Source organism: Cephus cinctus, unplaced genomic scaffold (genome assembly GCF_000341935.2).
Source record: "Cephus cinctus unplaced genomic scaffold, Ccin1 Ccin1_scaffold2579, whole genome shotgun sequence".
In the NCBI taxonomy this organism is placed as follows: domain Eukaryota; kingdom Metazoa; phylum Arthropoda; class Insecta; order Hymenoptera; family Cephidae; genus Cephus; species Cephus cinctus.
Window position 1 is genome coordinate 1 of NW_014334302.1, and position 19,100 is coordinate 19,100.

Consider the following 19,100-nt stretch of genomic DNA (forward strand, 5'->3'; position numbering starts at 1 on the left):
TTTTTTTTCTACTCACCATAAGCATTTATGTAAGCGGCCGTGCTGAAAGCCATAAATTTGCTATACTCAGCGGATACCAGAAGTATAGCATAGATCTGACTTATATTTGTGCGAGATTTTGGTGATGCATTCCGAAAGTGTTCCCATGCTGCGCGGTAGTGTCTGACTATATTTCCAGCTATTCTTGTTTCCGAGTAATCAACCGCAGATTCTGCTGCGTACTAAATAATTTTTTTCTCGTCCACGCGAGTTTTCTGGATTTTACCAATTCCGCGTTTATAGCGCACCGACGAGAGAAGAACACTGTGGACTCTCTATTAAATTTCGTTTTCGCCTGGAGATCGCTTTACGCGGATTTCCGTGAAATCCTCGCGTCGTTCGGTTCCAAAGGGGCGACGAGCTTTTTCGCGCAATGGCTTCCAGCGTAAAGTCATATAACGGGGATGCATGGAGACGCGAGAGATGGCGAGAGACGGTGCGGCGGTGGCTACATCCGTAGTCAAGGAAATAGAATAGAACCAGGAGGCGAGAGAGTTGGCCCGTTAGCTGGGTATTGTCGTTAACCTATCAGGGAGCAATTGTCTCCGCATCCCTGTAATGCGTAACTGCGATATTCGCCGGTCACCTGGGCCATTTACCACTAACCCACCGAGTCACTCTATTCGACTCCCCAAACCCCAAAACTCCCAGCCAGCCAGTCAGCCAGCAACCGACACCTCCTAGCCATTCGGGCTCTCTGGGTGGCAGTCCCGCTGGGATAAGGATAGATAATCGCACCATCATCTCTAATGCGCCGGCAGCGCGTCGGTTATAGTTGCATTTTCCATAGCACCGCAGTACACGTCATCATCTTTATACGTTCTGCTCCCGTTGACCCTCTCGAATCGACGGTACGCGGTCACCGCACACGTCCTCCGCTCGGAGCTGAACTTGCGCCACTTGAGAATCTTGGCCTTTTCTCGACGGAGTGAACTGTCGTGAAATGGTGAAAATTGTGAAAACCCAGAATGGTCCGTAGAAGAGGCTGGCACAGATCGAATTGCCATAGGGCTACGTACGTAGTCTACGCCGTAGACTCCACAATCTACGGCAAGGAGCACGAAGACTCCGAAATCTACGTCCAGGACAACGAAGACCCCAAAATCTACGGCGAGGAACACGAAGGCTCGAAAATCGACGTCCAGGAAGACGAAGACTCTAAAACTTACATTCGGGATCACGGAAATCTACAGCAGGAATACTTCGGCTTCTAACTTGTAATGAAAAATAGCAACGTAATATATTTTAGCCACCTTGTATGGGTTTGCGTCTGACAGAACGCTTACCTCAAAACAATTGCGAATCGTGAGTTCGGCGTGAAGCTGCTGCACGAAGCTAAGGCGTTCCTCCAGTATCAGGAATTTTTCAAAAACTGAAAAAATTTCGGACGCAAATATCTCTCTTATTATGTGAGCAATCTGTCCGAATTTTGTTTTCATCTGTATTATTTTTTCTTGCTCTACAACTTTTGCATTTAACTTTTTTCAATATCATTTGAAATGACAAAGATAATTTTTTTTATTTGCGATCGGAAGTTAAGCGAAAAATAGTAATATGCCCATTCGATGCGCAATCAAAAAATATTAAATGGTTGTGACATCAGATTTTCGAAATTGTGCACCGTTTCACCGCAAATCTCAAACGTGCATCTGGGCTGATACACTCTGTATATTTTAATGAAGCAAAATTCATAAAAACTTATATAACATATATGAAATTACTTTGATGGAGCATGGAAGTATTTTTCTCATAAATATTAGATACCACTTTGTAAATTAATCAACGCGAAAAATATAAGGATCGAATATTTTTGTATCGTTTTCTTTAAAATTTCATTAGATTCTACAGACTTATAATGTACGAAAAAAATGGTTTTATGCGTGCCTTCCTTTTAATTAATAGATGGTACGTACTTACTTTATTTTTGTACCATGTACGTCTTATACACGTATTACGTGTTCATACAAAATTTGCTTTATGAAATATCGTGTCAAGGTATTATATAAATTAAATGGAGTAGTTTCAATTAAAAAACTAAGCTCGTTATAGGGAATCGAACTAGTAGATTCTTTCGTTATGAAACTGATTCGCTGTCATTGTGCTATTATAAGATAAGCTAGGGGCAAGCGAATTAGAATTGAATTTAAAGTTGATTACAGGCACATTGCACCTCTCTATAGCTTTGAAATGCAAACCATTTAAATTGAGAGTTCTGTCCACAGGACTCTAACCATACTGGAACGCGTACGCCTGTATTAGAAGGCAACCCGGCGAGCGCGCGTGTAGGAGGTTGTCCTTTTGGAATTGAACTGCGCATGTGGTGTACAAGCCCTGCAAAAATGTTGTAACGCCGCATATCAGTGCCAGCTACGCCAGCACTGAAATAGAAATACATATAAGTATAGTTTGTCAGCTAAATATTTGGTAATAGTTAGAACTACTAATTATTTATGATAATTAAATTGGAAATATTATATACCAATTATGACATTTTTACTATCGACCTAAGTAATAAAACACAACAAATATATTTAAAAAATTCAGCACATAAAACTATATTTTTGTGTTTTGTTCATATTGAAATTAGCCGAAAAGCAAAACTATTTTTTTCATGGTTTCGCTATTCTTTTATCACACAAAAGTAAGAATAGCTATACCTATCAATTACATAATAGCCTCGATTTTTAAATTCATCATTTAAGAAGTCTGGAGCAATTCACAATAGTTAAATCAGTATGATCCGTACTAAACTTTTGCAATCATTTCTGGATTTCTATAAAGTTTTATGCATTAAATACCAATTGTGATTAATGATTTAATATCACTTTTCACTGCGGTCAAGTCCGCCAATCTATTTAGCAGTCTTCGAAATAAAATATATGCGCCACCATTTTAGATTATGTTATGTTGGCTCAGTCGTCCCCGTGCGCACTGCTTTATCTCAGCTTAAAGTTTTTCAGAGACTGTACAGTGTGTGATAGACAGCCTACTACACTCGCTTGTGTCGTTGCTAACTCTCTTTACGCGGCCCCCACCACTGCCGTACGCGACTACCAGTATGGCTAAAGTTCATTGGTTCTGTCGCAGTGGCGTTGTTGCATGTAGTGGCATCATGTTAGCTTCGAATGTGACGTCATTGGACCTGCGCGATCAGGACTAAAATAAGTTCGCTAGTGGCTGCTAGTGGCTATACCTCGTCTATTTGTATCATAATGCAGTCACATGGTGAGACGACACCAGCGTAGACGATCAATAATATTGCAAATTAGAAATGGTGAACTGCTCGTAATAATATTCTTAGAAACCATGGTTTCTGGGGATCAGGGAAAGCTGTTACCCGAGCCTGAGAACTACGTTAAATGCTTCTATGATTTATTTAAAAATATTGCAGAAGCACACAGGTATGACAGAAATATTTTTTATAACCTCACTCTATTCATTAGCTTCCTTTATTCGATGCTTTGAGCTATACGAACCACTCATTTGTCACGCATTTCGTTTAATTTGGCGTGATTCCATGAGTTTTTTTCTTCTTAATGTTTGCACAATTATTTTCATTTCCATTATAAGATCCTCTCCGTCTGCAAAACTTTGCTTTCAAGAAGTTTTCCACGAAGCATGTATTCTTCAAATATTATTTCATTTTAAAATTACTTATATTCTATTGTGTCACAATATGGTATAAGTAATACCAAATATCACTTCTTCGAACACAGTTGATACAATTTCCTTTTCTTTCTGACATTCATGAGTGTCAATATAGCATAACTTTCTCAATTAACCACGCATCGATGGGATGTGATCCCTTAATCTTGTTATCATTCGAAAAATTAACCAAATGAAAGTTACACAAGTTTGATAAATATTCTTATTCCTTTATTTGGACCTGTAAATATATATGTTCCTAATATATTAACTTACAGGACAAATAATGATTGGAAACAATGCAAAAAGACCAAAGCTGTTAGGAAGAAGGATAAAAAAAAGGTATTTCAATATACTTTGGTTCTTTAAGAAGGTTGCAGAAGCATAGAGTCTCTCATAATATTCAGCTGCACAGAAATAATACAATGATTGTTTTAGCATGACTTAAATGGCGATTTAGGTTATACCGCAACACCGGAAATACAAGTGTCAAGCAATGCGTCAGCATTCGCAGTACTCGCAAATGTTAGAAATGCAATTTTGGAAAAGCACGTTCGTGATGTCAATGTGGCTTTTAGAGATTCGAATTGCGAGTCCCCTGTTCCAACGGCGGATCTTAGCGACACCATTCCGGACAGCGACAGCGAGGAGGAAGACCGGATATCCGCGGCACAAAGCTTACCAAAGGTAACGTTTAATTGCATCCTGTATCAGCATTTAAATAAAAATGTTATTAAAGGATGAAGAGAAATACGACCGTCATACTTCGATCCCAAATCATACTTTCAGATTGTGGGAATCGGACTTCGTAGCGTTTTTACATTAATGAGAGAAAGTCGTACGGTCGAACCTATCCTATGCACGAAAGCACTCTCCGCCTTGTTGGACGTGCTGCAAGGACAACTTCCCGAAGGTTTGAAATTGGAGCCTGATGATGTGATCGGTGAGATATACCGTCTCGGAGATCCAATGGATATCAGATAACGGATAGAGCCCTCCTGCTACTACTGGCGCTTTCTCTTTTTATTCCAGATCCATTATTCGATCTTCTCCTAGACCTCGCAACGTCTCACGGACCAGAGTCTGCAGCTGCGAACGATGGCAGCCACTTAACCGCTGTGGCATGCGCCTGTTTGTTAAGTCTAGTCGTCGTTAGGGGTGATACGGGCAGACTTTTAGCAGCGATAGCTGCCCTCTTGATGTGTCCCAGAGCACTGGCAGCACAAAATATTCAGGTGAAAATGTGACACTGTGACCGTGTCGATCATGTCGATGACAATGGTCATGACGTCGCTGTATTTTTATTGCAGATGCCATGCGTCTTGACTGCACTTCAAAGAAGCGTTCACGCAGTCTTACTCGGTAAGCTCATGCGACCCGATTGGATTACCTATGGAGTTCCTAAGAGTTCCAAGATTTATACTTCTACGCTTAAGATACCAGCTGCAAACGAAACGACGAACATAATTTTGAATGGGACAAGTTTTGCGAGTGACGGAAAATACCTTTACTTGCACACCAACAATCGGGGACTGCTGAAAATCGGTAGTGGTCATGGCGGCACGATTTGGGGTCATTTATATGCTCACAAGGCGGACTTCTACCAGAACGAGACTGCTGGTTGGCTTGGCTATGCAAATGTCAGTAGCGACGGAATAATTTATTATTACTCGCTCAACAGCGAAATTTTACAACTTTTTTTCTTATTGCAGGATTCCTTGTACTTTAAATGCGCACCGCGGAAACAATGCGAATTGCTAATATTGGATGCGGAAACTCTAACCGTTCGCGGTATCGCAGTTTTGGAAGGACGAGATTGGTCGTCATCGGTAATGTTTTCCGACGGCGAGAATTTGGGAATGATAACGGCCGCTGGTAAAGATGTAAGTAATAGAACAATCGCCATCCGATTTTTCGATCGTTTTAATCGTTCCGCCAACTCTTGTCGGCAGGATGGTTTCGTCGTTCGTACAATAAATACGCTAAGCAATCCGGTAACAGTTACGTCGGAGCTACCACTGAAACTCGCAAGAAAATGCGTGGACGTCTTTGGATACGCGGCATTCGACGAGGAACAATCTGTTCACACTCTGAACGTGGGTTGCGACGATGAAGTTGTTACGGTTACCGCTGGAAAGGAATTTGGTTTACTAAAGACTCTTTCGGGAAAAGTATGTTATCTCCCAATTTCAATTTTCGAGCGAGAGTCTCCTACTTCGTATGTGAGTCATAGACATACATTTTTCGTTAACGTTACAGTTATTTTATACCGGAAAAGGAAGTTGCCTCGGAATGAAGAGTAACAACAGACCTAACAGATGGTCCGAGGTAACGCTTCTTGGTAAAGGGCCAAGAGTCGCTCACGTAGCTGCAGGACACGATGGCCAGCATGTCGTCATCGTCATGGAAGACGGATCCGTGCTATTGGCTGGAACTGCTCGACGGGGAGAAGATGGTGACAGCAGTGAGTTTAGCTCGTCTTTAGCCACTTACCAGTGATTAACCCCGACAGCACGAGACACCAACGCGTCATGAATCTCTCTGCTTCAGATAAGGCAACCCGCCGGCAGCCCAAACCGGTAAAACCAAAGAAAATGCTTAAAGTCGAAGGACAGTTCATAGTGACCGCTGCTTGTAATAACGGCTCAACCGCACTAGTAACGAAAGAAGGATCGTTACTCATGTTTGGGAAAGACACTTCACACAGTGACGGGGTAACTGGTCTGATTACCGATCTCGAGGACGTGTACGTAACGAATGTGTCACTGGGAAAGGCACACGCGGCTGTTATTACCAATAGAGGTCATTTGTATACCTTTGGAATTAACAACAAGGGACAGTGTGGAAGAGATTTTATTACGGTACCTCATACTGGTGGCGTCAATAAAGAAATTTCAGTAATAGCCATGGAAACCGGCACCGGAGAGGACGAGCTTATCGTAGCTGAGGACGGTGGGTTGCTTCGCGGCATAGCCGCTATATTCGGCAGCTCAAATATCATTTTACAATGACCGATTGAACTTAATTGCAGTGGACGGTGGAGACTCTGCCGCTACCGGAGAGGAGTGGGAGGAAGCGAGAGGCATGTGTCCGCCGGGACAGCACCAGTGGAGACATCGTGTATGCATGGTATGCACTGTGTGCCGAGAGTGTACTGGCTATAGTATATCTTGCCTAAGTAGTATTCGGCCAGACAGAAATCCAGGCCAGTGAGTTTTTTTTTCCTCAACTGTCAGCGTCAACCTAGACGTGTAAACGATATTTAAAGCACCTGTCATTGTTTCGCACAGAGAATGCGGTTGCGGTGAGGGCGACAGTGGATGTGCGGAGTGTGGATGCTGCCGTATTTGCGCGAGGGAGAGTTGTGACAACGGGGGTGGCGATATGGCCGCCGTACTTGGACCTTCCGGAGGTGGAGATATAGGCATGATAAGATTAAATATATATCTTTGCAGATAGTCAGCTACCATAATCGCAAGACGATTCGCGGGATAGTACATTCGTATAGAAAACATTCTAAATGACTAAACTAATTTGCGAGGCTATAGAATCGCTTGGATAGTTGGTAGATGCTTCCTGGACAACACGTGCGACTTCCTAGGCACAAATTTTTACTCTGTTGCATAATACAGGTAGAGCAGGATCTAACCTACGAGATTATCTGCGTAAGCGTTTGGAAGAGCGTAAACAAAGATTACGAAGCAAGGCAGGCCCAAGTGCCGTCAAGTACGCAATGCGATTGAAAGGATCCACTAATCAGAGATCAGGTACGCTCTCACAGTATTCGTTAATATCCTACAACATTGCAGTTGTAATATTTTATTCGAGCCTTTTAAGGCACAGCAAGCAAGAGACAGTGGCTTACATTAATATTAAAACTTCCGTGCAGCTGGACAAAGCGTAATTGTGCAAAAAGTATCATCAGGAAAGACAGCAACCGTAGGGCCTACTAATAATCTTTTAATGGAGGAAGGCATCGGTGGTGGAAGTGACGTAGAGAGAGGTAACGCTACCAGAGTAGCCAGCATACCACCGGCCAAAGTTCCAATTCCCAGCGACAGTCCGGTCATTCAGGTGTCCTGTGGGTTACATCATACAGGTAGACTAATGCGATATTCATGCGACAATAAAGGAAAAAAAAAAAATCAAGAAAGTACTAGACAGTAACACATTTATGACCATCTCTTTACTTGAATTTTAGTTGTTCTTCTACAAAATGGTGAGGTTTACACCTTCGGAAGTAATGTCCATGGCCAATTGGGAATAGGCAATCTTGCAGCGCATGGAGGTCCTGTTCAAGTAAAGCTTCCCAGCGCGGCTACTCATGTTGCGGCCGGTAGCAATCACACCGTCGTTCTAACGTCCAGAGGAGAAGTCTACACTTTTGGTGCATATCAGGTAAAATTATCAATTCGATTTCTTATAAAAACAAAAAATCATCTTACACAAATCTCACACGCACACGCAGAAGGGTCAGCTCGGTATGAACTGGTGGAACGGTTCGACATCTGACGCTGCCAATCCTCAATCACAGGCAAGTCGTAAATCAGAAAGATCCCAGCCGTGGCACAGTTTCCCGAACGTCGTTCCAAATATTGGGCCAAGATGGGGTAGACGAGCGACATGGGTTGGCGCGGCTGGTGATCAAACTTATATAAAGATAGACGAAATTAACTCGATAAGTTTGACGAGGAGCACCGTCATGGCCAATAAAACTTGCATAAGTATGTGTCTCTTGCATTGGATGATCACAGTAAGAGATATGTGATTAATGTTAGATAATTTTACAGTACTGATTCCTCATGAAAACGAGCACGCAAATTCATTCAAGTGTCTGGTAATCAGTAAGCGAGATGGTAGTTGCAACAGTTACAGTGGCAATGATCAGGTCGACTTTAGTCACTGTGCAACGTGCCTCGATCCATTGTACAATGTCATATGGACGTTTAATCCAACAAACAACGAAATAAGTTCGTACAATGTGATATCCACGGAGGCTAGAACCATTCCAGGCCTGGAGGCTTCGATTCTCAGTCCAGGATTGGCTCTTCCTGTCGTCTCTTCGTGTTTCGTCACTCGCTCTCAGGCCGCGATGCATCTATTAGGTTGTCTAGATACTCTGACTCAGGCGCAGGACGAAAAACTCAACATTGCGGAAGAAAGCGAGTGTAATCAATCGATACCCGGCAAAGTTTACAGCAGAGAAGATTTTGTGACTGTCAGCAGATTTGAGAGTACGTATATTAACGAAATATTTGACGACACTGTCTGCGAAAATATATCTTCCTTTTTCTATAGGCAATGGGGGTGGTTGGGGATATTCCGCTCACTCCATCGAAGCTATCAGATTTATGGCCGACACAGACATCCTCCTAGGCGGATACGGATTGTTCGGAGGTCGAGGAGAATACACGGCCAAGATAAAGGTATGTTATGAATCCTCGATCGAATGATAGATCGCGCATTCTGACCGAAATATGTTTCAAGCTTTTCGATATTGGCATCGATGGAGGTGATCAAGAAAACGACGGCGAGCTTCTTGCTGAAACCGAAGAGATTCCTTATGAATGTGGACCTAGACAAAAATACTCCATACTCTTCGACGAACCGATATCGTTGCAAGCGAGCAAGTGGTATGTTGCGTGGGCGAGAATCTGTGGACCGTCAAGTGATTGTGGCGCCGGTGGACAAGGAATGGTTGCCGCCGAAGATCAGTATGTTTCGATTATACTATTTGCTGGTATAGCTTTTTTCTTCTTCTAAGTTTCACTTTCCGCAGGGTGCTGTTTTACTTCAAGTCTTCTAAACGATCCAATAATGGTACTGACGTTAACGCGGGCCAGATTCCCCAGTTACTTTATCGGATAAAAACTCCAGAGAATCAAACTCCGAATAGACAAAGAGATCAAATTGAGTCAGTCTATATATTAAGAAGAGAATTCAGCAGAACTGTCAGCAAAGTAAAAAAAAAAATTGGTCATAGCGATTTTTCGATAGAGGGATATTGTCTTGTGTAACATAATAATACTGATAATCGCATCGATTTCAGGAGTGCTTTCAATCATTAATATCGTTACTACAATGGAGTTGGAATACATTGAAGGCAGGATTAGCGGACACTGCAGTTCATATAGGTTCTTCGTCGTCGTCGTCGTCGTCGTCGTCGTCGTCATCATCATCATCAACGTCGTCGTCGTCGTCGTCGTCGCCGTCGTCGTCTCATATAATGCTTGAGATGGAACGACTCGTATACATAAGCAAAGCCAGCCTTCGACTCCTGAGAACATACACCAATGAAATTTATCCGAACCAAGGTATCCCGCTATGCTAAATGACGACAAAGAAGCTCTTGAATCTAACGCGAACGTTTCCTCTCATATCTGCAGTTGGAAAGAAACCTCCATCGGAATCTATAAAGCTAGCGGAATGTATTGGGGAAGTACGAGCTTTGTTACGACAAATTCTCTCAGACTCTGTGCCAATCAGCCTGAAAAACATGAAGGGAAAAACGCGATTCAGCAAAAGTAAAGTGTCATTAATCCGCGACGAGACACATGTTAGATAAATGTTTTTATCGTTCATTAAAAATCTCACAGGTTCTGGAAGTCTGTGCAACAAAATGACTAGCACAATACTGGACGAGTGTCACAAGACGTTCGTCTCATGCTATCATGCGTTCTATCCTACGGCGTATCTCAAGTGGACGTCTCTCTGTGAGCTTCTTTCGGAGATCGATAAAGTACGTACAGATGGGTTTGCGATACTCGCAAACACTCGTATCATTGAGCGAAAGAATACAATTCGATATTGACAATGGCATTTATATTAAAGGATCAAGGAACTTCGCCAAAAGATCGTCTTCTCTCGGCTGTCCTGGCTTCCCTATGTTACTCAAGGGTTCGGCTTCGATGTACGTTTCCAATTTTGAACAATGTCATGGACATTAGCGACAGCGTAAAACGCCAACTGAGTCCATCGGATAATGCAGGATTACCGATGATGAACTCAACGGAAGGTCATCATTATCCTATTCTCGTCGAGCAGATCAGTTACAAATCTCAAATGGAACGTTCAAGCAAGGAAACGTTAAATTGGTCGTTTCGTGAAGTACTTGACAGACTCCTTGATATGATATTGGTGCCCGTGAAAAAGAATCTCTACCGAGAAAAGAGTCAATCACTGCCGGACCTAGTTCTCCACTGTTGTTACCTTTTGGCAAGAATCGTTGCGGAATTGGCCGCTCAATCGAATGGCAGTTTGGACGAGCTGCAGGCGGCTTGCGGCCGACTCTTGTACACAACACCATCCAGATTCTCGCGAACAAATCCAACGAGATCATGGAATACCGGCAACGGATCTCCAGATGCAATTTGCTTTTCCGTGGATAGGCCCGGAATTGTTATCGCTGGAGTTGGCATCTATGGCGGCGTTGGCGTTTACGATTATGAATTGGAATTACTGGACGATGTGAGTAATTTGTTAATGTCTCTTGATAAAGTGACCGTGCTAGTGAATTAACACGTTCACGAGAAATATATGTTGTACATAATGATTTTAACGTGAAGGTTCATTGACTGGTGTAATTTCTTAAGCATTCGTTTGTTGGTCCATTTATCCAAATCTTTAGCAAAACAATAAGGGTAATGATCCGTCGCATACTCAACGCTGGAGTAGCTTGGACTTTACAAGGGGCTCCTTTGGTCCTGACGACTCTGTCTGTAATGACATTGTCGACCTCAAATTTGACAAGCCGGTTCCAATTAAGGAAAATATCAAGTACGCCATAAGACTACGTAATCGAGGCGGACGTACGAGTAACGGCGACGGCGGATTAAGCGTCGTAAAAGGACCCGACGGCACGATCTTCACTTTCACGGCATGCTCTCTTAGCTTCAATGGTATGACATGCAACTCTCGTTGACACTGATCTCTTGAGACTTCTCAAAGGTTATTATCTTTAGGTACCACGCAAACGAGAGGTCAGATACCGCACATTCTCTACTATTCAAATCCTCAAGACTCCGAGGGCCAGCACACAAGCAAAGCGATGGCAGAGTTGCAAGCTAGGAAATGTACGCTTGCAATGACCACGACCATCGTTCAACGAGCGAATGAAATTCTCTCTTTAGCCAGAGAAAGAGCCGAGGATGTCGTAGCTAACCAAGTTCTTGGAAATGCAACTTTCGTCACGACCCTGTTACCTTTAGTGATGGCACATATCAGTCCTTTGGCCACGTCCGATCCCAGAGTGAGTATCAACGAAAGTAAATGAGAAAATGTCATTCCTTTTGTGATTCCATGACGACATGCAAAATCAATTCTGACCCTTTATTTATTTTTTTATTCAGAGCGGCGTACAGGTTTTAACGTTGATCCAAGAAATGCTACCTCACGTATCAGCTTTGAATTTACTCTCCGCGATGGGGACGTCCGAAATTTCTCAAGACAATGAAACTCAGTCTCACGTATCTCCACCAGTGACGACCAGTCACCATTACACGTGGTTAGAGAGCGATCATCCTTACAAGCCTGCCACGGTCTCTCGCTATAAAGTTGCATTTCCGGAATCCGTAAAATGGTTGACTGTCGAATTCACCCCGGATTGCGGCACCTCGCAGCCAGAGGACTACTTGCAAATTTACATTCCAAATATCGCGGAAAGTTCGAATCAAGCAATTGCGAGTTCTGACAGTTATACCATCACTCATTGGCCCGTACTCCACAAGCTGAGTAACGTTCCCACGCAATGGCCGCAAAATGCTATTGTTCTGCCAGGTGAATTTCACAGTTCCAAATGGTCTTTTGCAATTAACGAATTTCACATGAAAACACTTATATTTCAGGAAATGAAGTGATATTCTCTTTGGAAACAGCGTCGGACTACATGAAGGACGAGAGATCCGTAACATATGGTTTCAAGTGCCTTGTAATTGGTTATGACTGGATTGGTTCTGGCAACGGATTAAAAAATCTTGAGACTGAATTGTCTTTTCTCGGAGGAGCATGTGCCGCGAGCCTCACAAAGAAAAATCTAACTCTACCACCAATGAGTGGTAAGTATTGATAAATCGGTTGTGCAATTACACAGCCTCCGTTGAAGGAGGCTGACAAAACTCGGACTTAATAACTTAAACTCAACAGTACATATTCATGGGATACACAGAAGTTATAAATTTTTAACAGTTGAGGAAGGAGAGGACGATTTTGAAGCTGCTCAGGATACGGCCAAAAGGATTTTTTCTGTGCATTCCAGTCTACTTGGAAGAGGATTTGCCTTAGCAGCGCCTCCCACAGTTTCCCAGGCCCTCGACGGTGTCCTTCCCTTCAGGTGAGTCCTTATTCGTGTCATTTACGCTGACTTATACTATTCCTATTTGGAGTAAAAACACTCAAAGACTCAATAGAACTGTAGTAATGTACGCTGACAAAGGCTGGAATTAAGCGTTACTCAAGATCATTGAATTTCCAGCGTCTCACCAAAACCACCAGTATTTATCCATCGTATCTTTAGGCAGTTGTTTTAAAATTATAAATTGTTTTTCTTACACCTATTAACGTATTTATTGGTCCTTTAGGAAATTTTTCTGAAGGAAATACTTCATCACTAATTAATCATTATCGCTTTATTTATCATTTATCACGTAGTGTCTCTGTGCAAGAGAAATCATATTCCCGATTGTCGTTATACATATATTACAGTCATGATAATTGGCACTAAACGCTATTTACAGGAGTTAACTGTTATGCGCCCGTATTTATTTTTGTACGTTGCTTCAGCTGCGATGTTCACGAGAATGAGGCGCGAAGGTCGGCACATTAGTTAATCTGCAATAAGACGCGCTTTAATATTCATTCTTCGTGACATATTTGACGATTAACTTTTTGTTGTTCAACTTTTTAGTATGCTTACCTAGCTTACCTAATAATAGTGAATAATATCTGCACCGTCGTCAGAAAATAGCATACATATATTATGGGCTGTAAAATCCGTCGTGACACTCTGATCATTTCGAGGCTGTTAAAACAATGAATAACGGGACATTACTTAACAATCGAATTACATAGACCAATTCTAAGACACTCGATATACACATTTTATGCACACCGATGTACACTGACAATCGGTCTGTTGTGTCGTTCCGACAGTGGAACTCGAATCATCAGAATGACACTCAGGGAGATCGTTAATTATGACAATAATTTATGACATGACAATTTTACGCGTCATCTTTTCCTCTGCCGGTCCTTACTCTAGCGCCATTATCGGACTCTATCGTCTCGGGATATGACTTCCTAATTCTTGTTCAAATACTCCGTATCTTCTGACACGGCGAAACTCTGGTCCTCTCGGGACGATGTGAAATTCGTTGTATAATGTAGGAGCTAATGTAGGAGCTCCTGAGGATAGATGATCGTCTGCTCTTGTCGTTAATGACATAATGCAATAGCCAGTAGGTTACGGACTACTTGCTGTTCCTGCTGCAACGCGCATAGTCGATAAATGTTGATCATGCATTCGTTTCAATAGAATTATCAGAGAGGTGATACGCGAATGTTAGAGCTCTTCGTTCTGCTATTGCCTTTTAGTCTTATCACTAGCAAATCTCTCGTGAAATGTTCAACCTTCATTCTTCAGAGTCTATACACGTTTTCCATGGCGCAAGTAAAATCTATCTCACTCGAACAGTCTTGTTATTTTTTCACGCTAAGCAAAGAAATACTTGAGGATTCTCCAACAGTTTCGTCGATCGAGAGTGCGTCGCGCGCTCCTATGAAATTTATATTGGTACTAACTGCGTGTTAGAATAACGAAAAGGTGCAGGATTTAAATATGCAGGATTTAACGTTACTTGGGTCAATTTGAATCTTTTCAATTGGGAGTGGCTATCTTTCAGTGGTATATCTTTAATGAAACAATAAATTTCTGACATTTCGATAGTCAGGATGGCACGTGGTAAAAATTTAAAAAAATTACTGACATTCCATCTGTCAACGTCAGACTCTAACCTCCACTAACTTCTAACTTCCTTGCAATACGGAATTTACGATTCCACCGCGTCATGTATCTACTTGCTCGAATGCATTTCAGTTCTAGAGTCTTCGGTCTTTGAATATTCGTCTATTCGTCACTTATCGCCAGAAATTGCTGATCTACTTGTTTCGTACGGCATCCGCCATGTCCTCGGGTTTCGTCCTTGGACGGAAAACTGATTTCAGAAAAGGAAGAGATGCAACTGCGAAGTTACGATCGAGTGTGATAGGCGAATTTAATGTAATCTCAGGGATGGCGTGGAAAGTTTTAGTTTTCTTAGAGTTCCGTAGTAAGTGGTTCGGCCTTTTCAACGATCACATGAAACTCAGTTTCTCTATACATTCTGCCGTCCGGTACCACCATGGTTATCCTTCTGTCGCGAGCAGTAGCACCGTCCTTACCGATAACGCCGTTCTTCTTATTGTTAGAGATGAGGTCTGGCGCATTTTTCGGGACGCTTATCCAGCTCTTTTGGTTATTACGATGGTATCTCTTGCAATACCAGACAATCAGAATACCGGCTGCCACTAGCGCCAGGAAAACTCCAACGAGGATCAAGACGAAAAGCAGAATGGACCGACTCGTGGCGCAGTAACGATCCTCGAAGACGTCGAAGCTCGCCGACGTGGCGCCACCGTCGACATGCCCGTTGACGCAGAGCAACGTTCCCGAGTTTCGGAGGATCGATTCCTCGAGCGGCGAAGTCCTGCTACCGACTTCGGCTCCCAAATGATATTTCGCATATGCGCCCGAATAGTTGAGAATGTCAATGTCGTTCTTCCAAGTCGGGAGGAGGGAGCAGTCGCACTGCCGATCTATGTAGAGGCTGTCGAGCTCAACGCGGAAACTCTGCCTGTCAAACATTATCGAACCTGCCTCGAAGCTGCCAATTGTATTGTTTTTGAAGATGAGCGTGCTGCGACCGGCCAACGAAGACGTTGACAGCGGTTCGGCCTTAATACGCAGGAAGGCGCCGACATTAACCTTCCGAAACTCGTTGTTCTTGATGATTACGTCACCGCGAGTCGTAATGACGAAAGCGTCGCTCTCGACGTTGCCGAGCACGCAATTCTGAATCGTAACGGTTCTCGGCCCCTTCAGGATGAAGGCCGCGCTTCTGACCGTGCCCATGTCCACGCCGTCGAGGATAAACTCCTGGTGAACCTCGATGTCGTTCAGCGTGCGACTCGGCACGTTTTCTCCGAAACTTCCTCCAATCGCATGGAAGTGTTCCACGTCGAACTTCTTGAACGCCTGGGACTGCATGCTCTCGACATGGCAATTTTCGAATCTGAGTATCTCGGTGCCGTGGAGATTGGCGAACGCGAACGCACCAATTTTACCAATCTGGACGTTCTCGAAGCTTATCGCAGACACGTCTCCATTGAAGACAAAACTGGGCAGCAGCACGATACTTGCATTCTTCAGGGATATCTTGACGTGGCTACTGCGGGACGATATCTCGAAGCTCTGCCGAGCAAGAGTCAAATTTCCAATATTCAGGAAATCGACTGACTGCAAGCCGGTCATCGAGCTCAAACTCGAGTCTCTCAGGATGACGCTCGAACAATTACTCACAAAAATACGGCTAGTGTGAGGGCTCAATCTTCTCTCGCCTTCCGCTGTCAGCAACAATTCCTACAAGTAAAATTCACGAATAATCTCAAGATAAAAGTATCGTGGTTTCTTTTTCTTTAATTTCGTGTTTTTAGAATTCATTCAAGATATCTCTCTCTCTCTCTCTCTCTCTCTCTCTCTCTCTCACGCACACGCACACACCAGATCTAATATCAACGATACGATCGTCGAGTGTAATAGGCAAAATTAGTTAAAAACGTTATTTTAAAACATTAACTTATAGACGATGAGTTCATGACACATCGCATGATTTTCACTAATAAACCATTCCCTACCCGTAAGCTCTTATTATAATCGTTCAATTAAGTCTCTTATTACTCGGTCCCTCGGGTACACGTTAACGGGGAACTACTTGTCTGCAAGTCGTTAAACGATATCAGCAGGGATAAAAAATTTCGTAAATAATGGATTATACCGATATCACTGATTTATGTAATCTCTTACGATTTATTATTCTCTGTAACGTCTGCGAGTTGACGGATACGCCGTTGTGACACTGTGAAAATACATAAAAGAATTTTACCGAGAGGTTTCACATTCAGAATGGCTCAAATGACTGCACTTTATCTTAAGATTAAGGATGTTTAACGTATACAGTTCCAAAGAAAAGTTAATCAAAACCGAGAAGTACTGAATTATATTGATGAGACAGGGTTTTGTTTTAAATGAATTTCGTAAACTTGTTGCCAGCGTACATTATTGAATAAAAAGTTTATTTATTATCGATTTGGATGGGTATTTTTTTAATTGTAAGTACATTTCTAAAGAATGCTAAAATACTTTTGGATGAGAATCTGACCTGAATCTGACCATCTTTAAAGGGAAATAAAAGCTCGGATCAGTGAACCTAATACCTCGTATTTTCAGCTTTAAGATTTAAATATTGAGAATATCGAAAATTTGTAGCCGTGTCTCCTGCCGTTGAATAAATCTTTCGGAACTTTCGAGCGGTGCTGGCTCCTTTCCATTATGAAAATTTTATGAAAAATCTTGAAAACGAACGGTAACACTCGAATCAGACCGTCGGTCGAAATAACCGGTCCGAAAAGCTCGCGAGAAATCCATTTTAACCACTTGAATATCGTAATCGAAGAAAAATTCTAATAACTTATTCAGTATATACGCCATTATAATCTGTAACGAAATTCTGCTGCTGCTGGTTTCACGAGAGCATTTCAAAGACGGCGATGTCTCGCGACGCCGTTCAACAGTATAGGGCCTGCATAAATGGATATGTGGATTTATACAGTAGACCAGATTGCCCTATCTAATGGGTTGGTCGGAAGAAGAGTACGCATTAATAATTTATACGGGCTGCAGTCTCCGAAGAGGGGCTTCATGTTTCTTAACGGCACGCACGTTTCTATCTGCGCAAGTCATTTGAGTTTCCTGTCTTATATCAAAGCGGGATCTCATTCTATCACCGACGGCAGGAGGGGATCCGAGTAACTCTTTGCTGCTTGTAATATGTAAAATGTAAATAGGTCCCTTGAACCCCTTACACTTATGCCATCTATTGGAATCCCGTATTGAACTTGACATCAAGGCGTGTAGATATCGTTACCGAAATGGTCTGTAGGTCAACTGCTGAATAATAACCTAAAGAGAAATATAGGGAAAGCGCAGGATTAGACAAGTAGCCCGAGATACATGAGAAATACATCTTATTCTGTTCCTTCTAATCATCGCAATTGAATTATGTATCGAGCGAGAGAGAGAGAGGGAGGGAGATTTGAATTTATATGTATACTTTACTTGCTTCCTCTAACAAACTGAAAATACAATAAGACAAAGACAAGCACAAATGGGCTTGAAGTGTCGCAAAGACGGGAGTCTGATAGAGATAAAGCTGAATAAAAGCGTAATTCGAGACCGGGTGCGGGATTCTGCATCGTAAGGGAAGGGGGACCTGTGACCTACCTCGCCTTCGTTCCTGCAATCGCACGTGAGCCACCCGTAGTGATTGCAGTAGCAGGGCGGTGCGTCGCACCTGTTGGTTGAGCCCATTAAAAAACCTTTGACGAAGCTACTCCAAAACAATCCGAGAATCACGCTTCCCAAAACAACTTGAGTCGCACCCATTCTTTTAACTTGAAACTTTTAACCTTTTCGAGGTTTATCGGATGGACCTTCCGTCCCAATGCTTTCGGGCCCTCTCGAGATACTCAATACTTCCTCCTGCTTGCACCCCAAAAGAAGAAGAGCTTCATTCCTTCGGCATCTTCGAGGAGCACTTGCCTCCTTCGACAGTGGATATCGATGAATCGGCTGCGCAATCTTTACTTTTCCAGCATCCAGAGCTTCCCGGGCTTCCGCTTGACTCTTTCTTCTCCCTCTCCTTCAGGATGGCATTTTAATTGAAGAGTAACTACGCGCATACGTGGTGGCACAAGGACGAAAACCGTTCCACTGGCTCCGGGTCGCGACTTCGTAACTTGGATTATAAAGAACCACTTTAACGGGCCGAAAAACATTAGATAACACGCATCGCGACGCTATGTGGCTCTATCAGTTATTTTCAACCAGGGTCAACAGATTCTCGTTCTTATTTATTGAGCCTCGAACTGTAAGGAGGTCCATTCGTTGACAGGTTGCTTCGGTGCGCAGTTCTCGAGTTCGAATCCGTTCGCTACTCATAGCTTCAATTCACTTAAAAAAAAAAAAAACGAAATCGAGAACACAATATCTTGTCCATTGATTTTTTTTTCCAATTCAATCCCCTTCCTCTTCTTCTTATCTCGTCTTC

General features: G+C 42.7%; 2 protein-coding genes across 5 annotated transcripts in view; one reads left to right on the plus strand and one right to left on the minus strand.

Moving 5' to 3' along the window:
* The first annotated feature begins 3,174 nt into the window (after positions 1-3,174).
* Positions 3,175-19,100, plus strand: part of LOC107274254 (E3 ubiquitin-protein ligase MYCBP2) — a 48,774-nt gene continuing 32,848 nt past the window's right edge. For 2 of the 4 annotated variants that reach the window (XM_025091519.1, XM_025091520.1), the window contains exons 1-29: positions 3,175-3,440; positions 3,963-4,026; positions 4,123-4,371; positions 4,474-4,627; positions 4,717-4,919; positions 4,995-5,324; positions 5,397-5,567; positions 5,637-5,855; positions 5,944-6,148; positions 6,235-6,636; positions 6,716-6,893; positions 6,975-7,108; positions 7,317-7,451; positions 7,574-7,783; positions 7,886-8,082; positions 8,153-8,408; positions 8,475-8,918; positions 8,983-9,110; positions 9,172-9,398; positions 9,464-9,644; positions 9,734-9,998; positions 10,071-10,208; positions 10,281-10,423; positions 10,516-11,151; positions 11,312-11,582; positions 11,646-11,932; positions 12,033-12,459; positions 12,528-12,737; positions 12,826-13,012. In XM_025091519.1, coding sequence (XP_024947287.1) covers positions 3,262-3,440; positions 3,963-4,026; positions 4,123-4,371; positions 4,474-4,627; positions 4,717-4,919; positions 4,995-5,324; positions 5,397-5,567; positions 5,637-5,855; positions 5,944-6,148; positions 6,235-6,636; positions 6,716-6,893; positions 6,975-7,108; positions 7,317-7,451; positions 7,574-7,783; positions 7,886-8,082; positions 8,153-8,408; positions 8,475-8,918; positions 8,983-9,110; positions 9,172-9,398; positions 9,464-9,644; positions 9,734-9,998; positions 10,071-10,208; positions 10,281-10,423; positions 10,516-11,151; positions 11,312-11,582; positions 11,646-11,932; positions 12,033-12,459; positions 12,528-12,737; positions 12,826-13,012 — 6,830 coding nt within the window. In that variant the 5' untranslated portion in view covers positions 3,175-3,261. The remainder of the gene's footprint in view (positions 3,441-3,962; positions 4,027-4,122; positions 4,372-4,473; positions 4,628-4,716; positions 4,920-4,994; positions 5,325-5,396; positions 5,568-5,636; positions 5,856-5,943; positions 6,149-6,234; positions 6,637-6,715; positions 6,894-6,974; positions 7,109-7,316; positions 7,452-7,573; positions 7,784-7,885; positions 8,083-8,152; positions 8,409-8,474; positions 8,919-8,982; positions 9,111-9,171; positions 9,399-9,463; positions 9,645-9,733; positions 9,999-10,070; positions 10,209-10,280; positions 10,424-10,515; positions 11,152-11,311; positions 11,583-11,645; positions 11,933-12,032; positions 12,460-12,527; positions 12,738-12,825; positions 13,013-19,100) is intronic. The other 2 variants (XM_015753211.2, XM_015753212.2) reach the window with 2 other exon arrangements.
* LOC107274257 lies at positions 13,288-19,013 on the minus strand. The gene is made up of 2 exons (XM_025091522.1): positions 18,275-19,013; positions 13,288-16,354 (listed from the first exon to the last, which is right to left on the minus strand). The coding sequence occupies exons 1-2, from the start codon at positions 18,434-18,436 to the stop codon at positions 14,993-14,995; spliced, it is 1,524 nt and encodes a 507-aa protein (XP_024947290.1). The 5' UTR covers positions 18,437-19,013; the 3' UTR covers positions 13,288-14,992.